This window comes from Protopterus annectens, chromosome 3.part0 (assembly GCF_019279795.1).
Source record: "Protopterus annectens isolate FY-2018-M chromosome 3.part0, PAN1.0, whole genome shotgun sequence".
NCBI lineage: Eukaryota > Metazoa > Chordata > Ceratodontiformes > Protopteridae > Protopterus > Protopterus annectens.
The window spans coordinates 1,617,799,121-1,617,825,199 of record NC_056731.1 but is presented as its reverse complement, the minus strand read 5'-3'; the positions used below and the strand labels follow the sequence as shown (position 1 = coordinate 1,617,825,199).

Here is a 26,079-nt window from a genome sequence, read left to right as displayed (position 1 = left end):
ACCTGGGAGTATATAAATTGCTGCCATGGCATTTTTTTGTGTTAATTTAGATTACAGGTTGCTGTAAGTATTTCAGCAGGACAGAAATCAGGGATAGCTATTGAGAGGGGAAGTGACAGCTGGTCATAGTAGAGTATAACTACTCCACCACCCTTTTTTGCACTTTTATCCAGTTGAATATTATAAATGGGGGGAGAATTTTGCAGTTTGTAGTATGAGGTTTCAGATAGGACAAGTACAAGTTCTGATGAACTGTACAGTGACTTAGAAGCATACCTCCCAACCGTACTGAATTACTCGCTTTTTACCGAGTTTTAGGGTCCATATAATGGGGTGCATGCATTTCTGGCTGGCTGCTTTCACTGTTTGAATGTATCTGCAAGCAGGAAGAACTGCTGCTTTCACTGTTTGACTGGATCTGCAAGCACCAGGAAGGACGGCCTGCTTCAGTTGTGGAAACACTTGGATCTGTGAGCAATGGTGGAAACATTTATTGTCTTCTAGGTCTGGGTCCAGCTTGAGTGGGAAGGAAACGACCAAAACGACTACTGCTTTTGAGGTATTTTATGCTGGTGGAAACATTTTTATTTTATTTATTAAAAAATGACTGCTGGAGAAACTACAGCCCCAAAATAAATTTCCTCCATTATTGGCTTTGTCCAGTTTTTTTGTGCTAAGACGTTGAGAGCTATGGTGAGAAGTGAGAACTGAATTCACTAAATGATAGCCATTTAAGTTTCAGTCTTCCTATCTTCAGGAAACTGCTGATTTGGCATAGTGGTACGTTGTTCGGACTGTAGTGCTCAGGGTCTTGGGTTCAAGAATTGGCAGTGAAATGCATAGTGATAACACATTTTATTCCAGCAACTTTCCAAAATTATACAAGCAATGTTTAAAATGTGTCTCTGGTTTATGGCCTTTTGCCCCCCCCAAAAAAAAAAATGAAGTTGAAAATAAGTGAGAGAAGCTGTGCAAGATGCCTATGGCTTCCACTATGTATATACTGTGTGTGGAAGTAGACTTTTATGCTGGAAATGTTCTGAATTAGGCAGTTTTGTCATTATTGGTTCATGCATTTTGTTTCATTGCCTACTGGAAAAATGTTCAAACAATACATTTAAAATGCGCTCTAAGTCTGACAAGTGTGCTGTATTATACAAGGAATATCGTAAAGTCTGGAAGGAGTATTAAAGAACACAGGTATGTTTCCTGTTTTGTGTGCAAGGGACCTATGATTGGAAAACAGTCTAAAGGTAATCTTTATCCACCACTGGCCAGATGCATTTTCTTTAGATGTGTTGTGGGTTTCAGTGCTGTTTTAATGAATGTGAGTTTAAAGGGCAGAGAAGTTTTAATGCCAAGTATATTTTCATTGTGAGACAGTATTGCTTTGTTTAGCAGATATCTATTAGTGTTTGTGCATTGTGCTATAAAATGTAAAAAATAAAATACAAATAATCATTGTACAAGTAAAGCAGTATGCACACATTAGTGTTTATGGTAAATGGGGCGAAATAGCCAGGTAATGGGACATTGGAATGGCTGCAGGGGGACTCTGGTGTCATATTTTGGTTGTCTGTTCATCGGTTTCCGTTTGAAAGTTTATTATCCCACAATTTCACTGGAGTGGGTGGGGTTGCATAATTATGTAGGCAAATTTTATATTAATCACTGTACAAATTTGTACCTGTTTTTATGGGCCTTGTCCAGATTTTTGTTATTTCCAGGTTGAGAGGTATGCTTGGAAGAGGCTGGTTGGATATCACCCAGGATGCATTTAGCGGGATGCAGAAATGCTTACCTTAACTGGGGACATTGTTTGAGGAGGTGGAAGGAACAATTTGAAGGAGGTCCTGCTGGACATGCTCTATTCAGGGATGGCAGTACTAGAAGCAACTAGTTAAGAATTGGTCTATTACTGTAGATTAGGTGACTTCAGTGATTTATACAGTTATGCAGTGGCAGGGCTGCAGTAGTGGCTGAGCTTCATCTGGAAATGTTAAAGATAGTGGATTTATTTGGAGTATTGTGATAAACTGGCCTTTTTAGTGTTGCATTGAAGACTGGAACAATACCTGTGTCGTAGTAAACTCAGGTGATGGTTCCATTTTCAAAAAGGGATGAGGCCATGTTCCAGAATTAGAGATGTCAACTTTCTAGCCCAGGCTTCTGTTCTGACAATTATTCCATGATGTCTTGCACTTTTGAAAGCAGACAACAGGATTGCAATGGTGAGTCGAGCTAAGTTTCTGTTGTCTGTGTTTGTTTAATTAATTAATTCATTCATTCATTCAGTAATTGTTTACAGGGGTAGTGTGCTAATTTCAGGGCACCATTTCCAGGCACAGTCTAGGTGAAAAGGATCACATAAGAGATGAACAAACTGTATTTACAGATGCAAGGATATGCTGAAAAAAAAGTGTGTGCGCTTATGTATGTGTTTGTAAATATGTGTGTGTATATGTGTATATATATATATATATATATATATATATATATATATATATATATATTTACATCTGTGTGTGTATGTGTATATATATACATATATATATATATATATATATATATATATATATCTGTAGATAGATATGGGTGTGTGTATGGTTCCCCTTTATAATCTCAAATTTCAGAATCTCAAAACAATCAAGGCGAATGCTCAATCCCAAAACCACAAAATTGCGAACATTAACACAACGTATCCAAAATCAGAAGAGGATGATACTCCACAACAAACAAAGCAAAACCAGATGAGTGAAAAGACAAGTCCTTTATTCGAATAAGTAAGCGCTTTCGCGTTGCGTGGAACGCTTCATCAGACTTCAACAAACCATAAAATTTAAATCAACTTATATATAAGTAAAACACCAGTGAAAAACACATGAGCAAGTCACATGTAAGTTACAAAAATACATAATTTTCTTTCCATAAAAATTATATAAATATATCATAAAGATCTCATGTTAATAAATGAATAGTAGAAGTAAAATATTAAAACATACTAAAACACATATTACATAGTGAGACATATTACTACTGTTTAATGTTTCAAAGGTTTATCTAATAAAAATGGTCTCAATGAAAATTTATCATTGAGACCATGACCTTTATTCGCAGATAGCTTAATAATCCATTTTGCCTCAGCTTTTTCTGTCTTATTGCCAATATTACCAAGTCTTTCAGTCTCTGTTAACTGTCCTATTACTAAAAATCTAAAGGCATGTGTGGTGTCATTTTGTAGTACATGCTTGGCTAGGGCATTCCCTTCATTCTCTCTATGTATAGCATACAAATGCTCTCGTATCCTTTCTCTTAAGGTTCTATTAGTCTTTCCTATATAGAAACAATAACATTTTATGCAGGATGCTAAATAAATCACATTTCTTGACTTACAATCAGCGTATTCATTAAACTCATATTTAACACCAGTATCTGGATGTATGAAAACATTAGATTTCATTATATATATACACTGGTTGCAAGAGCGACATGCAAAAGTACCCTTTCTCTCAGAGGAGATCTTATTTTTAGGCACTCTCTCATAACAAAGCATACGTTTTAAAGATTTAGTATTCTTATAGCTAAAGGATGGTTTTTCACCCACTAAGTCTTTTATGCCATCATCTAACTGTAAAATGTTCCAATGTCTCTCAATAATGTTGACAATAGAAGTATTATTATTAGTAAAGGGTATCACTAGCCTCCTCTTATCATTATTCCTCACTATAGGTCTCTCATCTATGCTGCCTTGTTTTTTAATAAAAGGACGTCCTATATGTGTACGTTCAAAAGTGTTCAATGAATGCATATCTCTATTGCAATAGCCTCTATGCCTAAAATCACTTTCTGTAGTTTTTAATGCATCAGAGAAAACCAAATCATCACTAGTTATATTAGAAAAACGTTTCACTTGATTGCTCACAATGTTTCTGTGTATATGGGGGGGGGTGCATGCTACTTCTGTGAAGAATAGCATTCTTCCTACATACCTTCCTAAATACTTCTGTTTCTAGAGTATTGTCTTTTTTCCTCAATGTCACATCTAAAAAATCAATTTGTGAATACATTTCAGTCAACCTAAGAAATGTGGTAGTTCCATTGATATATAGAACAAACTCTTTTAGGAGCTCTATTGTGCCTCCCCAAATTAAAAAAAGATCATCAACAAAACGTTTGTAATATCTTATAGAAGTGGAGTAAGCCAAATGTTCTAAAACATCCGTATTCTCCCAGTATGCTAACACAAGGTTAGCATAAGAGTTTGCACAAGATGTGCCCATAGCTACTCCTTCAATTTGAAGGAAGTATTCATTGTTAAAGGTAAAAACATTGTGACAAAGAACCATTTCTAACAGCATTGTGAGTTTAATAACTTGATTGTTGCTAAGTCCTTTGTTTAACAAATACAACCTTAAGAAATCTATCCCTACATCATTGGGTATGCAGGTGAAAAGAGAAACAACGTCTAGTGTTACCATATAATCTGTAGTTTCTAGAATATTGTTCTCATTGAAAGGTGCTAGTGTTTCCAAGAACTGTTTCGTATCACGTAATATAGATCTAGTAGATTCCACAACTGGTCTCAAGTTTTTTTCTAGAAAAATAGATATTGTCTCAGTTAACCAGCCTCTGCCAGATACTATTGGTCTAAGCGGAGGATTATGTGTGGTCTTGTGTACCTTAGGTAAACCTCTAATTACTGGTATCACAGGTTTCTCTATCAAAAAATATTTGTAAAGTTCTTCATCAATAATCCCACACACATCAATAATCCCACACATCAACATGTCATATAAATCTGCATGTACTGTTTTTATTAACTTATCTAGATCTGACATGATTTTCAGCCACGGAGCAAGCTTTGCTGTGACCTCTTTGCATCTTCCCTCAACAAGTGCAGCAAGTACTTCTGTTTGACCCCCCCACACACACACACACACACACACACACACACACACACACACCAGGGGAGTCACCGATGGGTGCTCTGATTCATGATTGCTCTCCAGGTTTCCTGTAAGCCTAATCCCTCATCCACTGATCCTGAAGATCCTATAGAAAGCAAGTAGGCTGAAGAGTTCAATCATCCTCATTGCCCCCTTTTGGCCTTGACAGGTATGGTTTCCCTTCTGGTCTCACTTGAAATATCCTCCATGGATGCTGGAGCCCACTCAGGATCTCTTACCTCACCCATCAGATATTCAACATCTCAATCTTCATCATGCCCTCAGCCTAACCACATGGTTTTTCCATTTCCAGTAATAGTAAGACTGTCCAGGCACTCTTCCCCAGTTCATGACATTGTCTTGGCCTTCCAGAACGCCTCTGCCAAGAAAGTATGCAAAATCAAATGGAAAAGATTCTCTATATGGGCTTCCAAAGAGAATATTGACCTTCTCAGCTCTTACTTTGGACATTCTTCTTTTCCTCACTACCATTTTTAAGGAAGGGGCTAGTTTTAATATTTTTAAACTTTTTTTTTTTTTTAAACTTCAGTTAGCAATCGTATCCAACTTTCACGCTGGGAATGAATCTTTGTCTCTGGCAACTTACAGATTATAAGTTTCATGACAGAAACTACACAATAATCCAAAATACTGCTACAGGTCTGGAAAGCAATGACATTAAGCATTAAAGCGAGTCAGTCCTTAGATAAACTTTATTTCAATAAAGATAAGCGCTTTCATTCATTTAAACCATATGTGAACTTCTTCAGACTCTTCACCCACAGTAACAGCTCTGTTTAAAAAGACTCGGGTACAATGATATATTAATTACATCACTTCCTCAAGTGTCTTAAAGGTCCAGTCACCTTTTTTCTGTAAAACATTTTTTTAAAGCATTTTAAATATAAAACAAAGACAAGTACAAAACCAAACTATCTTATTTAAAGGCCACAGAAGTACCTCACAAAGAGGATTACTGGCCTCAAACAAATGCCCTACATTAACCGCCTCAAAAAACTCCAGCTTTACTCTGTAGCATATCGCCTACTCCGAGGTGATCTCTGCCTAACATATAAGGCTATGTCAAACCCAGAGATATTGGACATGCTACACCTAAAGAAATCCCAATCCCTCCAAGCTACACACTCTAGGGACCTAAATCTTGTCACCACAATAAACAGAACATGCTGGAGGGATAGATTCCTGTCCCAGAGACTTCCCATACTCGAACAGGCTACCCATCTATGTCAAGCAAAGATGTCCTTCAAGGATGCATCTGCAGTCCTTACAAATGGGTTGTCCTGGCCTCAGGCAGCCCTTCGGTCGGCTGGATTCCAAAGTCTGGGTCTGGCCTCGGCTGATGTCGCACTTCACCTGACGTCATAGCTGCAGTTCAGCGGGTATAAAGGCATCAGCCGACGCCATTTTCCCCAGTCTTTCTTGCCGCGTGGCACCCGAAGCAGAAGCTGTTCGCAAGTGCCGGTCGGTCAGAACCAGAGATTGCTGCTACCGAAGACTTCTAAAAAGCTAAGTACCCCGTTGGGGACTCTTTCTTGCCTCAGCCGATGTCAGAAAAAGTGAATAACTGTTTAACTTGTGGGAAACAAATACCTCATAAAGATTTCCACTCTTACTGCCTACCTTGTTTAGGCCCAGACCACGACGTAGCAGCTTGTCTAGCCTGTGCTTCCTTCAACTGACGAACATTTAGACGTCGGTCGGAGTTTGCAGAGGAGTTTTTCGGCTCCGCTTTTGCTTATATCATGTTGTCGGAGACTCAGACTTCACATTTAGCTAAAAAGCGCAAGGAAAACGACCGACACTCGCGGTCCGCGGTTTCGGCCGAAACCGCTGCTAAGCCAACCGCGAGTGTCTCGGTTTCGGCCGAAGCCGAGTCCGCGGTTCTTCCTTCGGCCGAAAGCATGCCTCCTTCTACCGAGGCCTCTTCCAGCATGGCTGAATCTGCTACCGAAAATCCACCTGCTCTTACAGTTTCTCAGGATTTATCAGACACTATCCCCTTAGATGTATCTACTCCTGCACGTGGAGCTGCTAGGCCCCCTGCATCCATGTCAATTAAGGCTTTTGCTAGGGCTAAAGCAGCTAAATCTTCAAAGGCCGTGCCTGCTAAAGCCCCCTCTCACAGGCCTAGCTCTAGTACTCAAATGCTTAGTCTAGCAGAGGATCTCATTTCTTTGATCAGGGGAACCCAGTCTCACCCTGACAGGGCCTCTCACCCACCTCCAGAGAAGAGGCTTAGAGCAGAGCCCCCTGAGCCAGTTTCTTCAGATTATTCCTCTGATGATTCAGAAAATACAAATCTCCAGAGGGCCCTTATTCTCCATATGAGGACTCTGATGCAGAGGATTCCATACCTTCTGCCTCTCCTCATGAGGAATTTTCCTTTGGGGAAACCTTGCATGCTATGAGGGAACAATTTCAATGGCAGGGCCAGGATTTTTCAGACTCTAGGAAAAGGCTTAGGACCTTTTTGCATTTACCACAGCATAGGCCTTTAGCTATTCCTCCAGTACTTACAGTTGTGGATGATGCATTTAATGATGCTTGTACTGCCCCTGACTCACTGCCTCCGGCCCCTGCTAAGCCCGACATATACTACAGGGTTCCAGACACGCATTATCATTTGTATAAGGCTCCTATTGCAGATCCTGAAACTATTTCACAGGGCCCCAAAGCTGTAACAGCTGCCTCTGCCAAAAAACCCCTCCCCTCTGAAAGAGAATCTAGGGCATTGGAGAGATGGGGTAAAAAAGTTTATACTTCTGCAACTCTTTCGGCTAGGGCCTTAAACTGTCAATTCCACATGATTCAGTATCAGGAATTTCTGTTAGATCAGCTCATTAAAAAACTGTCCTCGCCTGAACCTTTAGACCGTAAGTCCCTTCAGGATTTGGTGCATAACACTCAGCAGGTCAGTAATCATTCCTTAAAATGCGGCTATGATGCACTGGAGGCTTCCTTTAGATCAGCTATGACTGGTACAGTGATCAGAAGGCATGCATGGTTAAAAGAGCAATCCTTACCAGACCATGTAAAGTCAAAGCTACTAGATGCTCCCATGGAAAAGCACAGTTTGTTTGGTTCCCCTGCACAGCAAGTGTTGAAGAAGGTGGAAGAGAAAGCAAAATCTGTCCAGACAGTCAAGGATTTCTTACAGGTCCAGCCTCCGAGGTTTAGTAGGAACTGGCTTTCCAAGAATTGGTCCTTTCCAGACACCACCAGAGCACAGAGAAGCAGAAATAGACGCCCCAGAGGCAGAGGTCAATCCAGAGGTGCCTACAGGGGACGTCAGTGGCAGCCTAACAGCCAGAGAACTACTGCCACAGATCCAGCCACTACCACTTCTGCAGGACAATCACAGTGACTTGGCTCTGAAACTGCCTACCAGGGAACAACTGGCAGCACCCTTAGGCAGAAAATTAGCCTTATTTTCAGTAAATTGGCATTACATTACAGGAGACAAATGGATTTTACAGACAATAGACAAGGGCTACAGGTTTCACTTCCATACTCTTCCAAGGAAGAGAGGAATGCCAAACCTACCTCCAAACCAAAGGACAAACGCTCTACAGCAAATAGACCACTTGCTAAGGATGAGAGCTATAGAAAAGGTACCGGCTATGGAACAAGGACAAGGATTTTATTCAAGGCTTTTCCTAGTACCAAGAAAGGAAAACCAATGGAGACCTATCCTCAACCTGTCCGCTCTAAACACATATCTCATTGTTCCAAAATTCAAAATGCTGACCCTACAGCAACTTCTTCCCATGCTGGGCAAGGAGTCTTGGCTGGTGACTCTGGATCTCAAGGAGGCATACCTGCACGTCCCCATACGACCAAATTGCAGAAAATACCTCAGATTTCTTGCAGGATCAGACCATTATCAATTCTCAGCATTGCCTTTTGGCTTATCTACTGCGCCCAGAGTATTCACGAAATGCCTGGCATCAGTAATTGCTCATTGCAGGCTGCAGGGAATTCAAATTTATCCATACCTGGACGACTGCCTGATACAAGCGGACAGCAAAGACAAATTAACAAAAGATTTGAAAAAGGTTATTCACCTGCTGCAAGCCCTGGGATACACAGTCAACACAAAAAAGTCAAGGCTGATACCATCCCAAAGGATAACCTTCCTGGGTGCAGAACTGGACACATCAAACCAGATGGCATTCCTCACAGCAGAAAAACAGAAGCAGCTACCACTCTATTTCATGGCATTAACAACGCAGAACCAGCTTACAGCAAGGAAAATCCTGCAAGCCCTGGGTTACATGGCATCCTGCATAATAATAATTCCACATGCCAGACTACATATGAGGAAGTTGCAATGGTACCTGAGGAATTTATGGTCTCAGCACAAGCACAGCCTAGAAACCCAAATTCCAATAATTCCATGCCTGAAGCAAGAATTCCAGTGGTGGGCCCAGGCCTGTCAATTGAACAAAGGACTGCCCTTCCACAGGCCTCACCCAAGCCAGACTATCACCACGGACGTCTCAGACCTCGGATGGGGGGCACACATGGTGGACAAGTGCATACAAGGCTTATGGACTCAAGACCAGATGAACCTACACATAAATCAAAAGGAGATGCTGGCAGTAAAACAGGCAATTCAGACATTCAGACCATTTCTTCAACAGGGTCATTTGCTGATAAGGACGGACAACACCACGGTTATGTGGTATATCAACAAACAGGGAGGCACACATTCATATCCTCTATGCCGGATGGCAATGGACCTCTGGAATGTGGCCCTGAGCCTCAACATTCAGCTCCAAGCCATATTTGTGCCAGGAAAAGAAAATATACTAGCAGACATCTTAAGCAGAACCACCACGGATGCCCACGAATGGATGCTGCATCCAGACATCTTTAAAACCATCACAAGGAAATGGGGACTGCCAGAAATCGACCTGTTCACATCCCCACACAACCACCAATTGAAAAAATTCTGCACAAGGACATACCACCCACTTGCTTGGAAAGTGGACTCCCTATCCTTCAGTTGGGAAAACCTGACAGCATATGCATTCCCACCTCTTCCTTTGATGCACAAAGTGCTACAGAAGATCAAAGAAGATCACCCGAGGATCATTTTGATAGCTCCAGATTGGCCGAGGCAACATTGGTACCCGCTACTGAGGAGTATGTCCCGGGAACACGCATGGCCTCTACCCCTACTACCTCTACTGCTAACACAGAACAACTTCAAAATCCTGCATCCAAACTTGAAAACACTGCAGCCAGCTGCTTGGAACATTACATAAGGAAAAATAACCCAGATTTATCTCAAAGGGTTAAAGACATTATCTTGGAGGCTCGCAGACCCTCAACAAGGAAAACTTATTCAGCAAAATGGAAAAGATATCTCATTTGGAGTGCAACAAAAGGAGTAGATGCATCATTGGCAAACATAGCTAACATCCTGGAATACTTAGCAGAGCTTTTCCACAATGGTCTGTCTTACTCCTCCATTAAGATTCATGCATCAGCAATTTCAGCAGAATACAACATGGATCCTCCAGTCTTTTCTCAACCTCTACTCAGGCAGTTTCTCAGAGGAATTCAAAATGTAAAGCCACCAAGGAAACCACCATTGCCTACATGGGACTTGAACTTTGTGTTAGAAAAGTTGACACTCCCCCCTTTTGAACCAGCAGCAACAGCAGAATTACAGTACTTATTTTGGAAGACTGCATTCCTGCTTGCAATCACTTCAGCTAGAAGGGTTTCTGAATTACAGGCATTAATGGCAGTACAGCCCTTCCTTATCTTCCATCAGGATAGAGTGTCCATGAGAACTAATCCTACCTTTATGCCAAAGGTGGTCTCCAGGGTATCATTAAACCAAGCAATACACTTACCAACATTCTTCCCCAACCCACAGAACAGGGGGGAAAGATTGCTGCATACCTTGGATGTACAAAGACAATTGCGCTACTACCTGGACAGAACCAAGAACAATAGAAAAACTGACCAGCTTCTGGTAGCATATGCCACAGGAATGGAAGGAAAAGCAATTTCAAAACAATCTCAAAATGGATAGGAAATTGCATTAGATTTTGTTACTCTTTTCATGGAAAGGCAACTCCAGAAAACATCAGACCTCATTCCACAAGGGCTACAGCCACTACTACAGCTTTCTTACGAGGAGTGGCTACCAAAGACATTTTAGAGGCTGCTACTTGGAGCTCCGTGCATACATTTGCCAAGCATTATAATCTGCCTTTATACTCCCGATCCCGAGCAGGTTTTGCCACTGCTGTTTTGCAAGGGATCTTAACTACTCCATAAACTCTTAGGGCCTCCTTAGTGCCTCCTCCCCCAGTTTGGCTATGGTATTCTACCCATTTGTAAGGACTGCAGATGCATCCTTGAAGGACATAGTACAGTTTTGTACCTACCATAAATGTAGATGTCCGAGAGGTATGCATCTGCAGTCAGGATTACCCACCCTCCTTCCCCTCTGTGGTACTCCTAGGGTATTTGCCCATCTTGTAGCTAGCTGGGTGAATCTATTATGGTGTATTTGTTTGTATATATTTATATACATGTTTATTTCTATTTGCTCTGTATTGTTTGGAAACATTTGCATTTATCCAAATTTAGCCTTCCTAGAGGGCACCTGGCATCTGGGGCAAGAAACACTGAGGAAAATGGCGTCGGCTGATGCCTTTATACCCGCTGAACTGCAGCTATGACGTCGGGTGAAGTGCGACATCAGCCGAGGCCAGAGCCAGACTTTGGAATCCGGCCGACCGAAGGGCTGCCTGAGGCCAGGACAACCCATTTGTAAGGACTGCAGATGCATACCTCTCGGACATCAACATTTATGGTAGGTACAAAACTGTACTTTCTTCATTAACACTCTTCAAGAAAAATCTTGATGAGTGGATGGGAAATAGGAAATACACCCCGGGTATCACTTCTGTGTCTCTGCTCGATAGTGGCACAGGAAAATAACTTTCTTGGGTGGCATAAGCCAGGGAACCTTGTTGGCTAGGCTTACGTAGGCCCTTGGGCTGATAGCCTAGTATCTACCTATGAAATTACTTGTTTTAAGAGGGTTAGTATGGCATCTAATTTTTAGTCACAAAAAAACTAACACAACAAAATAAAATAAAAAACAAAAGCACAGACGGTGTTCAAGGATTTATTAGTACCAAACAAGCATCTGGTACCTCGGCCTTTCGCCTTCAAGAATAATTAACATGATGCACACAGAATTTTTTATACCGAGTGAACCATCAGAATAGGCAATTCCATCAATCAGTCAATTATACAATTGTTCAATAGATCAATTGTCTTCTAAGTAAAAAACTTTTAAAGCATTTTTTTTAAATTGCCATTTGAATAAACCAGAAACCTGTGACAATACTTAGCCCATTTTTTTAAAACATATATTCATAACATTTTAATATTATAAGTAGAATAAATCATATAGTGATATTTGCTTCTATATTTTATCCTCTGGGATGTGTAAAGTACCATAATTTAAAATTAATCTACTTTCTAAACCATGTAACTTGTCCTTTAAATCACCACATCTCATGTGGAAGGGACTAGCAAGTACACTAAAAAAGAATGTACTATTGTTCCCTCTATGACACCTGCAAAAATGTTCGCCCACTGGACTACTATAATTTTAATTCCTTATTGTCCCCCAAACGTTCAAATATTCTAACTTTCACTGCCCTCTTTGTTTGACCACTGTACCAATTTACTGGATTGCATCCACATCCTATTATATACACAACTTTGCAAGAGTTACAAGAAAATCTATTATTATTTTCAATTTTTGCCATTAATGAAAGTACCTGACACATTTCTAACAAACTTACACACTTTGCATCTCCCACAGGCATATAAGTGCCCAGTCTATGGTTCTCATTGTTCCAAAGGGGTCTGCTGAGGAGTTCCTTCATATTAACATATCTGTCATAGGGCAGTTGTATCAACCCTGGGAATAAATTACCCACTGTATCATCCAAACAAACAACGTGCCACAAATCTTGTAGCACATTCCTCATTATATTCGAAAATGGTGAATACTTTGAAACGAAAAATATTTCTTTGGCTGTACAGTTAGGCTTTAAATTCGTACCTACATGTTTTTGTTGACCCCATTGTTCCTTGTTCCACCAGATAAAACCTGATGTACTGCATCATCCAATAGGGTTCTATCATATCTCCTCTGTAACAACCTATTCCTACTTTGCAAAAGGAAATGCCCTTTACATTGTCTTCAGAAGTGTTCCTAACAATCCACTTGAATTTCCCTAACAGAAGTGAATTCAACAAATGTGGGGGATGCATGCTCTCTGCAAACAGAAAATGAACTGCTGTCAATTTCCTAAATGGTCTAAACTGTATAGTATGGTCATTCCCTAAATAAAATTCAACATCCAAAAAATGTATCTTAGTGTTACCCATAGCCATAGTGAATGCAAGTACATGGAAATTAGTATTCAGTTCAGAAATAAAATGTTCAAAATCTGATGGTTGGCCCTTACAAACAAAAAAAAAGATGGTCAATAAATCTCTTATAACAATTAACTTTTGTTTTCCAAAAAGTAGTATTGCGTATAAACAATTTCTCAAAATAACCCATATACAAAATAGCATGACTGGGTGCATAAGATGCACCCATCACTGTACCTTTTCTCTCTAAATAAATCCTATTATTGTACCTAAAATAATTATGGGTTAAACAAAACTCTAATAATCTGATAACAAAAGATGTTTTGGGACCTTCACCCATCACATCATTGACTGCTTCCAACCCATACCTATGTTGTATAGATGTATATAAGGAATTGACGTCTATTGTGGCCCCATAGTAGTCATCCTGCCATTTTATATTAAGAACAACTTTACATAGATCCTCAGTATTTTTAACATGAGATGGTATCCTAGTCAAATACTCCTTTAAAATTGAATCTATGAAAATTGCCACATTGTACACAAAAGAATGGATGCCTGAGACTATCGGTCTCCCAGGGGGATGGGTTAAACTTTAATGTACCTTAGGTATTGCATAAAAGTATGGGTAATGGGGATCCCTAATTACTAATTTTTTAATGCCTTCCCCTGATAAGACCCAAACTTTCTCCTCTGTCCAGAATCTCAATTAACTCATTCTTATATTCAAAAACAGGGTTGTTAACTAACAAACTGTAGTCTTCCTGTTTACTTAACAGATTGTATACCATTCCATCATATTGAGCTCTGGACATAATCACCCAATTCCCCCTTTATCTGCCTCCCTAAAAAACAGATCATGCAAACATGTTCTTAGTTTCTTCAATTCCAACCATTCTGTCTGTCAAATTGTAATGTTTGTATTTAACAAAATTACTATAAGCAAATTCAACATTCTTGACCAACATTTGTTCAAATAAACTAACAGCTGTTGACCATTTAGGGGGGCATACATTGACTCCTGACATCTAATGGGGGAACATGAAATTTAGAATAGCCAGTGTCAAACATACAATGAGCATTACTCACATCTTCCTCATAATATTCACCATAGTCATAAAAAGACATATTCAACAGTGAATTTACTTCATCAATGTCAAGTACTTCCCTATCCAAGTCATTACTACTTAAAGCAGTCGCACATGTTTTGTTTTTTTCTAAATACACCCTCAAATGCAATTTTCTACAAAATACTTTGACTTCCATCAGTAATTCAGCCAAAGTGGGAACCTTAGTAGGAACAAATTTGGTTCCCCTCTTTAACAAATTAATAGCATTCTCAGTTAGCTTGACATTGGATGAATTCACTATCTTTAAATCCTCATTTACATATGCAGGTTCAGAGGAAACATTACTCAATACAAGAGCATCCAACCTGACAGGCAAAACAGTCTGCCTAATGTCAGAAACAGTCGAGACATCAAAATATCTTAATGTCTCTTGCCTTTCCTTACATTCTTCCGTCCCTTTCGCTGGTTTTCTCTGGGCGACGATGTGTGGTTGCTTGCCCCTGGAGAAAAATGAGACAAGCCCAATGTACTCGCACCATCCAAGTCCTCAAAAGAAATGCTCTTCTTAGAGAGCATTTCAACCAAAGACGCTGAAGAGTCTCTCAAATTAGACTTCCTGTGTGCATCATGTTAATTATCCTTGAAGGCGAAAGGCCGAGGTACTAATAAATCCTTGAACACCGTCTGTGCTTTTGTTTTTTATCTAATTTTTAATTTCTATTTTTATCCAGGGTTGAATCACTGCTGCAATATGAAACCTATTCTAGCATTAAAAGCTTTGACTAGATAGGTAACATTTTAAGTAAGTGTTAACTACCGTTGGGGTTAAAACAAGTTATTTAAATAATAAGGTAGTTTGGTCTTGGGCTTGTCTTTGTTTTATATTTAAAATGTTTAAAAAAAAAAGTCTTAAAAGGGTGGCTGGACCTTTAAGACACTTGAAGTGATGTAATGATTACATCATTGCACTTTAGTCTTTTTAAACAGTTGTTACTGTGGGTGAAGAGTCTGAAGAAGTTTGCATATGGCTTAAGTGCACGAAAGTGCTTATTTTTATTGAAATAAAGTTTATCAAAGGACTGACTAGCTTTTCTGTTGGACTAAATTGCTTTCCAGACCTGTAGCAGTATTTTGGATTAAGTTCCAGATTATGTGAGGCTTTCATAAAGGGAACTTTTCTCCTTAGACCACCAATAAAAGACCCCTCTCCTCCTTGGGATCTCATCTTGGTCCTCCAGGGGTTGACTTAGAAACCCTTTCAACCAGCGACGACTTTTATACCTAAAGAGGCCATGAAGTCTAACATAAACCATTCCATTCAGTTGCCAGCTTTCTTTTCACACTCTACTAATAAGGGCAAATATATGCTGCACCTTCTTGATGTTCATAGACAACTACGATTATTTCTTCACAAAACAGTACAGGAAGTCCCATCAGTTGTTTGTATCTTTTTCCTCTAACCACTTAGGTCAGGCGGTTTCCAAAACTACTCTGTCTAAATGGATTACTGATTGTATTACACTGATTTATTCATAAAAAGGTTTGGAATTGCCTCATCGTCTTAGAGCTCATTCCACTAGATCTTTGTCTGCTACTTCTGCCTTTTCCTGAATAATTTCCATTAATGATATCCGTGCTGCAGCTCCTTGGACAAAGACTCATACCTCTGTTACACATTACAAAGTAGGTCATGGTCTGTAGAAGCAAAGCTTCCTTTGGTTCAACAGTGCTCCAGCATGCCCTTCCTTGAGGGCTTCCCAAGACTTGCATAGCTGGGGATGCTGACCCATTTGTGAGTAAGAATGAAAAGGGCATCAGATTTAGATGTTATGTACTTATTAACTTGACATCTGTGTTTTCCATTTTAATTCTTCCTCACCTGCCCGTCCAGCCATCCCCCGGCTTTTTCACTCCTAGAAGGATCCTTGGATGATATTGAAACCTTTGTGTTCCTGGTTTGAGTCTCAGTCTTTTCTTTTGTCTGTTCTGACTCTCTAACACAGTGGGCAATAAGGCAGGAAACTTGATCTGAGGAGTTGGGAATGGAATAGAGCATTGTGTGTATTGGGAGGAGCTCGAGATTCATATCCAAGTCTTGTGTATGCAGCCAAGACAGATCCGAGGATCGGATCCTGGAATTGTTTGTGAGGAAGAATGAAAATGCACAAAACAGATGGCAAGTTATGGCAAGTACATAACTTCTAAATTAAGCTGAATGCTAGATAAAGAAATTCAGTCATGCTGCATGAAGTAGTTTTTAATCCATGAATGGTAGAATGTATACTGTCTATCAATATGATTAATTTCTGTTTGTGGCTGTTCATATGTTAAAGATTGCTGTGTGAAAAAAATAAAACTAAGCTGAAGGACAGAGAAATGCTTTTTTGGATCCTTTGCTTATAGTAAAGCTGCAGGTTATTGTAGTCTTTATTGCATGTGTCATAGTGGGTTTAGTAGAGGATATCCATAAATAGTAGATCCATTTAATTTAAGAAAAAAAATACATTATGGATGTTCATTTCAGGTCCAGAATGAGTTTAACAAGACCAGCTCTTTGTGCACTTTCGTCATGCATCTGTCATTCTTCAGTGTAGTCTGAAAAAGAAAACAAAAATTACATGCTGACTTGAGATTGACAAGTCCAGGTTGCGTCTCTCCCTGTGCTACTTTTGGATTTTTCTGGAGCATTTCCATCAGTTGGTTCTTATTTTGCCCCTTTCCCCCAAAAAAGTCATGAAAAGCTAGATACTTTATTAAAATATTTTTGTTTCCATCATCAGCAGTTAAATTCCACTGCACAGTTAGTAATGCATCCACTTTATTGTTCTTGTGTAAATATCTTTTGGTGAAACACAAGCTTATGGAAGTCCCTTCATTTTAATGAAAAGCTCTGCCTGCTTGTGATGCTTTTCATGTTTACAATTGTCCTTTCACCGATGGTTCCATAACTTCCAAACAGTTATCTTTATGTGAAAAGCTTTGAAGATTTTTTTCTGAAATCTAATTCTTTTATGGAACTTTTGTAGATTTTTCTGTATAGTGACATGCAGTGATACCACCACTACTACATTTTTAAAAAGTACTTTGTTTATATGCCTTACTGCCTGATTAACCTTCACATGATATTGCTGACTTAAAACTTTTTCTGAACTGAGTATCTTATCTTTTACATTTTCATTTTAGGATATTTTTGAATGTCGAACATGTGGTTTGTTAGAATCTTTGTGTTGTTGCACAGAGTGTGCAAGGGTGTGCCATAAGGGCCATGACTGCAAGTAAGTACTGGTCTTCATTAAAATGTTTGGCTAAAAATGATTGCTTTTTTATCATTACAAATGAAATGTGCTACCAACCAAACGAATGAATGCTCCGTTGTAAAAAAGATTAAAAGTCAAGGTAGTAGAATAACAATGGAGCAAAACAGGTAGTCACAGTTAAAATAAAGTCTCCAGATATCCAACAGCCAAATGTCCAGAACAATCACAAGAATAAGGCAAAAACCTTATTTAAAAAACGTTTTAATTCAATGATAAGCGCTTTCGCTAGAGAGAATATGCATTGTGTACTGATCTGATGAAGCTATCTAGCGAAAGCGCTTATCATTGAATTAAAACGTTTTTTAAATAAGGTTTTTGCCTTATTCTTGTGATTGTTGTGGACATTTGGCTGTTGGATATCTGGAGACTTTATTTTAATTGCGACTACCTGTTTTGCTCCATTGTTATTCTACTACCTTGCTTTTTTATCATTGTCATTTTTTCATTTGCTGTCTCTTCCTTCAATTTTGCTTATAAAACTGATGTATAAGTAATTGGTCATTTTGATTTTTTTGAGTTTTCTCAAAGTTGTATGCGCAAAAGCAAGTTAAATGTAGAAAATATAGTGAAACTTAAGGAAAATGCTTTTCAGCTCAAATGTAGGTGGTATTGATTTGCAATTGAACGGCTGTGACAAGAGTGCTTGTCTAATTGCCATAGCTGCTCGCTTGCAAAGCCTTTCTGTGCCAGGTTCTGCTGGGATTGCCTTGTTTAGCTTTCATTGATATTTTTTTTTGACAGTGCTGCCAAGCATGTAAAGGAAAAGGTTGTCCACCTCTGACAGGAACTAAAGAGGGCTTTAACTGAGAAGATACAGTGAGGAATACTTTTTGACATGGAGATTGGAGAAAGTACGACTTTGAGAATCTAAGGTTATTGCTGGAGGGATAATTACATTGTTAGCATCACTGTTAACTTGTGCCATAAAGCTGGCTTTTCCTAAAAGCATTCTTAGCAAGCATTTGCCATTTAAAAGTGGTGTGAACAGAAGTCTTTAATGTTCACGGGGACACCTAGGAAGAAGGCTAACATAAGTCTTCCAAAATCTGGCTTAGGTGAATGTCTGTTGAAATTCTGAGGACTTGATCATGATCCTTAGACATATAGTATAAGTGAATATAGTGGAGCTACATTCCAAGTCCAAGTTTGTGATACCTCAGTACCCTTGTTATTTCAAGATTCATTCATCTTACAGTTGGTATATATAACAGGGATGTAAGAGGTACACTCTTCTGTAAAAATGCTTTAAATGTGCAACAGTGAATTTCAGAAGTTTACTTTATAGGATCAAATGAGAGTTCTGATAGGGAGTTAGTTTTGGTATATTGCCTTCAGTATATTTACTTTCTGTGGTAGGGAGGCTACAGCATGCTTTTACACAGTGATCCCTTGACACAAGCTGTAGAAATCTGCTCTTTCCCTGCAGTATGACCCAATAGCCGAGAAAGTTTTTCTGTCAGTCATAGTGAAAATTTCACTGTTGCTGTCATTTCTTTTAACCGATTGTTTTTTTTTTTTTACAAGAAGACACAAACCTATACAGATGAGTATTATTTCCTCAGAGGTTTTTAAACTATGTACTAGTCAAAACTTTTTTTTTTTTTTTTTTTTAGATGTTCTCTTAAGTCCATTTCAGAAAGATCTTTCTGTGTATCACCTGAGAGTTCAGGGCTGTGTACAGTTACAGATGGTGCCTGCCATGTTAACACACATCTGGCTTGGAGAGCTTCCATAACCATTAAGCCTTAGTTTTTTACTGCCAGTGACTCAGTTTGCATCTCAGTACTGATATCCTTTATAAAATAGTTCTTAGATTCAATGACTAAGTGGCTGAAACCTTCCAAGTATTCCTGCCACTGCTAGACCATGACTCTGGACCTGCAGCAGCACTGTCTTGTTTGGAGAAAGGAGCATGGCTTAAGTATTTGCCCTAGGTGTAATCTATTCATCCCAGTAGGTGAAGGCAGGAAAAGTTAGAAGGCTACTTTAGTGGTTTGAGAATTATGGAAGTTGAAGATGGTCATCTCATAGAGCAGCAGAGTCCTCACTGATCTCAGGAGAGTGATTGAAATAAAGGAGAGATATGGGCTGTATTCTTCTCTGGAGTCTGCCTACAAGGCAGCAGTGCAGTGTTTGTGTTTCAGCAACTCTGCCTCATAACTGCTTCCACCCCTTCCGCAGTTCATAATCAGTTTGGCAAAATTAAACATGCTTCTACCCACACAGACCATCTCCCGCCTAAATTTCTTAACATCACCTCACAGTCTGTCACCTATCATTTCACAATACTAAATAAATAGAACCATCTTGGAAGGAAAAGTGCCTTACTCCTAGAAGCAGTCCTTTATGGTCCTCCTGCTTAAGTATGACTCCAGCATGACCCTAAATAACTGCCATCTTTATTGCACTATCCTGCTTTCAGAAATATAAAAAAAAGTGTATCCAACATCAACTTTTTAAGTTCCTGCTGAATTAGTCTGTATCACACTCATCATGGTTTTAGACCCAATCAGGGTACTAAAGTTTCTCCTGACTGAGCTGATCACATTGATGCTGTCTGAATACATAGAATCCATGCTGTTCAGCAGTCCGTCCGGCATTTTTCAACAGTGTGGCTAGATAGGTATTATTGAATGTAGTCTGCAATGAATATGCACAAAATAAGTTGATAATTATCATACAAGACATTTATAATGCCATTCAGAACAGAGTCAAAATGTGTTCACGGCTATCAGAACCAATCACGTTGAAGATTAGAGTTAATCAGGGGTGTTTGCTTTCATAAGGGCTGTTCAGTTTAACAGTAGACTGGATTCTTAATAAGAGCTTAGCACACTTTACTAGCATCCAGATTATTAATATGGCTTCTACCTCCTCAGCCTAGCGTATGCTGATGTCATGCTGCTACTCAGTAACAGCAACACAGAAGCTTGACTAATTTCTTACAGGAAACTGCCAAATGATTTGGGCTAAAAAAAAAAAAAAAAAAAAAAAACGAGATAAAGCAAATGTTTGAGCTAAAAGTCAACCCATTCTTAAAAAGACAAAATGCAAAAACTTCAGATGGCATTAAATAATGAACCAATAATACAAATGTTAAAATCTCGTGGCTCTTGGATACTCTCAGGCAGGATAAATAATAAAACTAACATTTCAAATAACATAGGCATAGCTTTTAACAGCTTAAAAAAAAAAAAAAAAAAGGATTATGGAAACTTTAGAAAGAGCATCACCATCTTAATGACAGTTAGACCATATCAAATCTACAGTAAAATCAGAGGTATTATAGCAACCACATTTTGAACAGGAGCAACAGGTGTTTTCCAAGCCATTTAGCAGTTTCTTCTGTTCGAAATGTCATTGCGAAAAGACGCAAGTACCGCTTTCTTTTTTTACTTAACAAAAAGTATTGCTTTGTTGTCCATGAGACTCACTCAGTGACTATTATCGCAACCACATTTCGAACAGTAGAAATGTCTCTTTTCCAAGCCATGTACCCGTTTCTCCTGTTCGCAATCTGATTGTGATAAGACATAAATACCATTACATATTAGATTCTTTTCAAGGTTTAATTATTTCGGTTAGATGGTAACAAATATATATGATTTGTGCAATATTCTGCTATCCAGTAAATTAATAAAACTGTTAACTAAGAATATAAGTATGCTTTGCAAATAGATGGTGGATGAGGAATGTAAATGGACTGTTGAATAAACACTGATTAGTAAGGCACCTATGGTATGTAAAAAGAGTACTTTTAAAAGTTTTGGCAGCTTTGGTTATAAGTATACTAATTTCATGCACATGGTTCTAAACCCCGACTTGGGGTAAACTGTGTTATGGTAACAGGATGGCTATCTATGGTACAGTACCAGATGTCCTTCAAAGATGCAACTGCAGTCCTGACATATGGGTTGTCCTGCCTCAGGTAGCCCTTCGGTCGGCCGGATTCCAAAGTCTGGGTCCGGCGTCGGCTGATGTCGCCCTTTCCCCAACGTCAGAGCGCCTGGGGTATAAAAACGTCAGCCGACGCCATCTGCTCCAGTCTTTCTTGCCGCGTGGCGCCCGAAGCAGAAGCAGTTCGCAAGTGCCGGTCGACCAGCTGCTGTGTTTTCAGCTACTGAAGTCTTCAAAAAAGCTAAGTACCCCGTTGGGGACCTTTTCTTGCCTCAGCCGATGTCAGATAAAAGTGAAAAAGTTAATAATTGTTTAACTTGTGGGAAACAAATACCTCATAAGGATTTCCACTCTTACTGCCTACCTTGCCTAGGCCCAGAACACAACGTCTCGGCCTGTGCAGCTTGTGCCTCTTTCAATAAACGCACTCTTAGGCATCGGTCTGAGTTTGCACAGGATTATTTTGGGGAAGATTTCTGTTGTATCATGCCGTCGGAGCTTCCTACAGCACATTTACCTAAAAAACGGAAGGATGCGGACCGACACCCGTGGTCCGCGGTCTTGGCCGACACCACGCTTAGGCCTACCGTGAGTGTCTCGGTCTCTTCTGAGCCGGTTTCGCAACCGCTACAGACCGACGACACCGCTCCACCGGTTACTTCGGTACTGGAGGCCAGCTTGGTGCCAGTTTCTGTGCTCCCCTCTGAGACCGTAGCCCAGGATGTTTCTGACACCATTTCAGTGGATAAGACTACTCCAGCACGTGGGGCTGCCAGGCCTCCAGTGTCTGCGTCCATTAAGGCCTACACACGTGCTAAGGCTGCCAAACAGGCTAAGTCTCTCCCTCCAAGATCTGTTTCTCTGGGATCCACTTCTGGTTCTCAAATTTTAAGTTTAGCTGAGGACCTTATTTCTTTGATTAGGGGTTCACAGCCTCATCCAGATAGAGGCTCTTAGCCGCCTGCTGACAAGAGGCCTAGGGTTGAGCAGGTAGACTCCCAGTCCTCCGATGAGGCCTCAGGTGATTCTGCACATTCAGACTACCAGGAGGAGGCCTTCCCAGCCTACGAGGATTGTGATGCGGAGGAATCTATTCCCTCTGCTTCTCCTCCTGAGGAGTTTTCCTTTGGGGAAACGCTTCATTCCATGAGGGAACACTTCAAATGGCAAGGCCAAGAATACTCAGATTCTAGGAAAAGGTTAAGGGAATTTTTAAAGCTACCTCAGCATAGACCCTTAGCTATTCCTCCAGTTTTAAATGTTTTAGATGATGTGTACTTAGAATCTAGTGTTACCCCTGACTCACTCCCCCCTGCTCCTGTCAAGCCAGACAGGTACTACAGGGTCCCAGACACACATCAGTTTCTGTACAAGGGCCATACTGCTGACCCTGAAACTATTTCTCAGGAGCCTAAAGGGGTTTCCTCCACTACTGCTAAGAACCTACTCCCTTCGGAAAGAGATTCTAGGGCTTTAGAAAGGTGGGGCAAGAAAGTATATACATCTTCCACCCTTTCTATGCGAGCATTAAATTGTCAATTCCATATGATTCAGTATCAGGAATATATGTTGGATGACTTGCAAAAGAAACTGGCTTCCCCTGAACCATTAGATAGAAAGGGGTTACAGGAATTGGTTCATAATACTAAGCAGGTTAGCAGCCATTTCCTTCAGTGTGGATATGATGCATTGGAAGCTTCATGTAGAGCAGCAAAGACAGGTGCAGTCATACGCAGACATGCTTGGTTAAAGGAACAAGCATTGCCAGACCATGTGAAAATTAAGCTTTTGGACGCACCACTAGAGAAACATAAGCTATTTGGTGCTACTGCACAAGAGGTTTTAAAGAAAATAGAGGAAAAGGCAAAATCAGTGCAAACAGTCAAAGATTTCCTCCAGGTACAGCCTCCAAGATTCAGCAGGAATTGGCCTTCTAAACATTGGTCCTTTCCTGACACAGACAAATTTCAAAGAGGCAAAAACAGACGTGGCAGAGGTAGAGGGCAAACTCGAGGCTCCTACAGAGGACGTCAATGGCAGCCTCCGAACCAGAGAGGTGGGGCAGGACCTTCCACTGCTCCGCCAGGACAATCTCAATGACTTGACTTTGACTCCGCCATCTAGGGCTCAATTAGAAGCACCTTTGAGCGGAAAGTTATCTTTATTCTCAAAAAATTGGCACAATATTACAAAGGACAAATGGATACTGGAGATAATAGACACAAAAGGATACAGATTCCATTTTCATACACTGCCAACAAGACATGGCAGGCCAAACCTGCCACCAAATCAAAGGGCAGAGGCACTCAAACAAATAACAAACCTACTTCAGATAAGAGCAATAGAAAAGGTTCCTTCTGCAGAACAAGGACAAGGATTTTATTCAAGACTGTTCCTTGTTCCAAGAAAAGAAAACCAATGGAGACCCATTCTGGACTTGTCCGCACTGAATACTTACCTTATTGTGCCAAAATTCAAAATGCTGACTTTACAGCAACTCCTTCCCATGCTGGGCAAGGGGTCTTGGCTGGCAACTCTGGACCTCAAGGAGGCATACCTACATGTCCCAATCAGACAAAGTTGCAGAAGATACCTCAGATTTCTTGCAGGCTCAGAGCATTATCAATTCTCAGCATTGCCCTTTGGCTTATCTACTGCGCCAAGAGTGTTCACGAAATGCCTGGCATCAGTAATTGCACATTGCAGACTTCAGGGGATACAAATATACCCTTATCTGGACGACTGCCTTATACAAGCGGACAGCCAACATTCCTTGTTAAAAAACTTGGACTATGTCATTCACCTACTGCAGGCCTTGGGATACACAGTCAATATTCGGAAATCAAGTCTCGTACCATCCCAACAAATACCTTTCCTGGGTGCCACACTGGACACAAACACCCAGATGGCGTTTCTGACAAAAGAAAAACAAAAACAATTACCAGAATACTTCAGAAGATTGGCAACACACACCCAGATGACTGCAAGGAAAATCCTGCAGGCCCTCGGTTTCATGGCATTTTGCATTCTTCTGATTCCACATGCAAGGCTGCGTATGAGGAAACTACAATGGTACCTAAGAAGTCTATGGTCTCAGCACAGCCACAGCCTGGAAGCATTGATCCCACTCATTCCATGCCTTCAAGAAGAATTTCTGTGGTGGGCTCAAGCAAGCCAGAAAAACAAAGGTCTGCCTTTCAGCAAACCTCATACAAGTCAAACCATAACAACAGACGCCTCAGACCATGGATGGGGGGGCGCACATGGAGGGCAGATGCATTCAAGGACAATGGACACAAAAAGAAAAGCACCTGCATATCAACCAAAAAGAAATGCTGTCAGTGATACATGCAATCAAGGCCTTCGAAAAGTTCATGCATCAGGGCTATCTACTAATAAAGACAGACAATACCACAGTTATGTGGTACATAAACAAGCAAGGAGGTACCCATTCCTACCCTCTTTGCAGACTGGCAATGAATCTCTGGGATATTTCCCTACAATTGAAAATAGAGCTACAATCCCAGTTTGTACCAGGGAAGGACAATGTTCTGGCGGACAGCCTAAGCAGAAACATCATGGATCCACACGAATGGATGTTGCATCCAGACATTTTCTTACAAATAGCTCAAGCATGGGGAAGGCCGATTATAGATCTTTTTGCCTCCCACTTCAATCACCATCTGAAAAAGTTTTGCACAAGGACATACCATCCTCAAGCATGGAAGGTGGAAGCTCTCTCCTTCAGTTGGAACTCTCTAACACTATATGCCTTCCCACCTCTTCCTTTGATGACCAAGGTGTTACTAAAGATCAAGACAGAGCAACCGAAAGTCATACTGATAGCTCCAGACTGGCCAAGACAACACTTGTACCCACTGCTACGGAGCTTGACACACACCAATCCGTGGCTCCTTCCTCAATGGCCACTTCTTTTGACACAGCACAATTACAGGACACTACACCCCAGCTTGAGAACATTGAAGCTGACAGCTTGGAAGATTCCATGACTATTACTCAGGATACACTTTCCAAAAGGGTAAAAGATATCATCCTGGAGGCGCGCAGACCTTCCACTAGAAAAACATACTCAGCAAAATGGAAGAGATTTCTTATCTGGAACAGCAAAAAGGGTCAAGACCCATCAGTGATGAGCATTCCACAGATCCTGGAATACTTGGCTGAAATGCTCCACAATGGCCTTTCATATTCTTCCATAAAATACATGCTTCAGCAATATCTGCCAAATATAACACTGATCCGCCTGTATTTTCTCACCCATTGCTAAGACAGTTTCTAAGAGGTATAAAGAACATCAACCCTCCAAGGAAACCACCAGTGCCTGCATGGGACCTCAACTTCATGCTGGAAAAATCAACTCTTCCTCCCTTTGAACCAGCAGCA

General features: G+C 40.3%; 1 protein-coding gene across 1 annotated transcript in view; it reads left to right on the top strand.

Moving 5' to 3' along the window:
* UBR5 (ubiquitin protein ligase E3 component n-recognin 5) overlaps positions 1-26,079 on the top strand; it is a 3,965,620-nt gene that overhangs the window by 2,451,966 nt on the left and 1,487,575 nt on the right. The window contains exon 30 of the mRNA XM_044065648.1: positions 17,645-17,736. Within this exon, the coding sequence (XP_043921583.1) occupies positions 17,645-17,736 (92 nt within the window). The remainder of the gene's footprint in view (positions 1-17,644; positions 17,737-26,079) is intronic.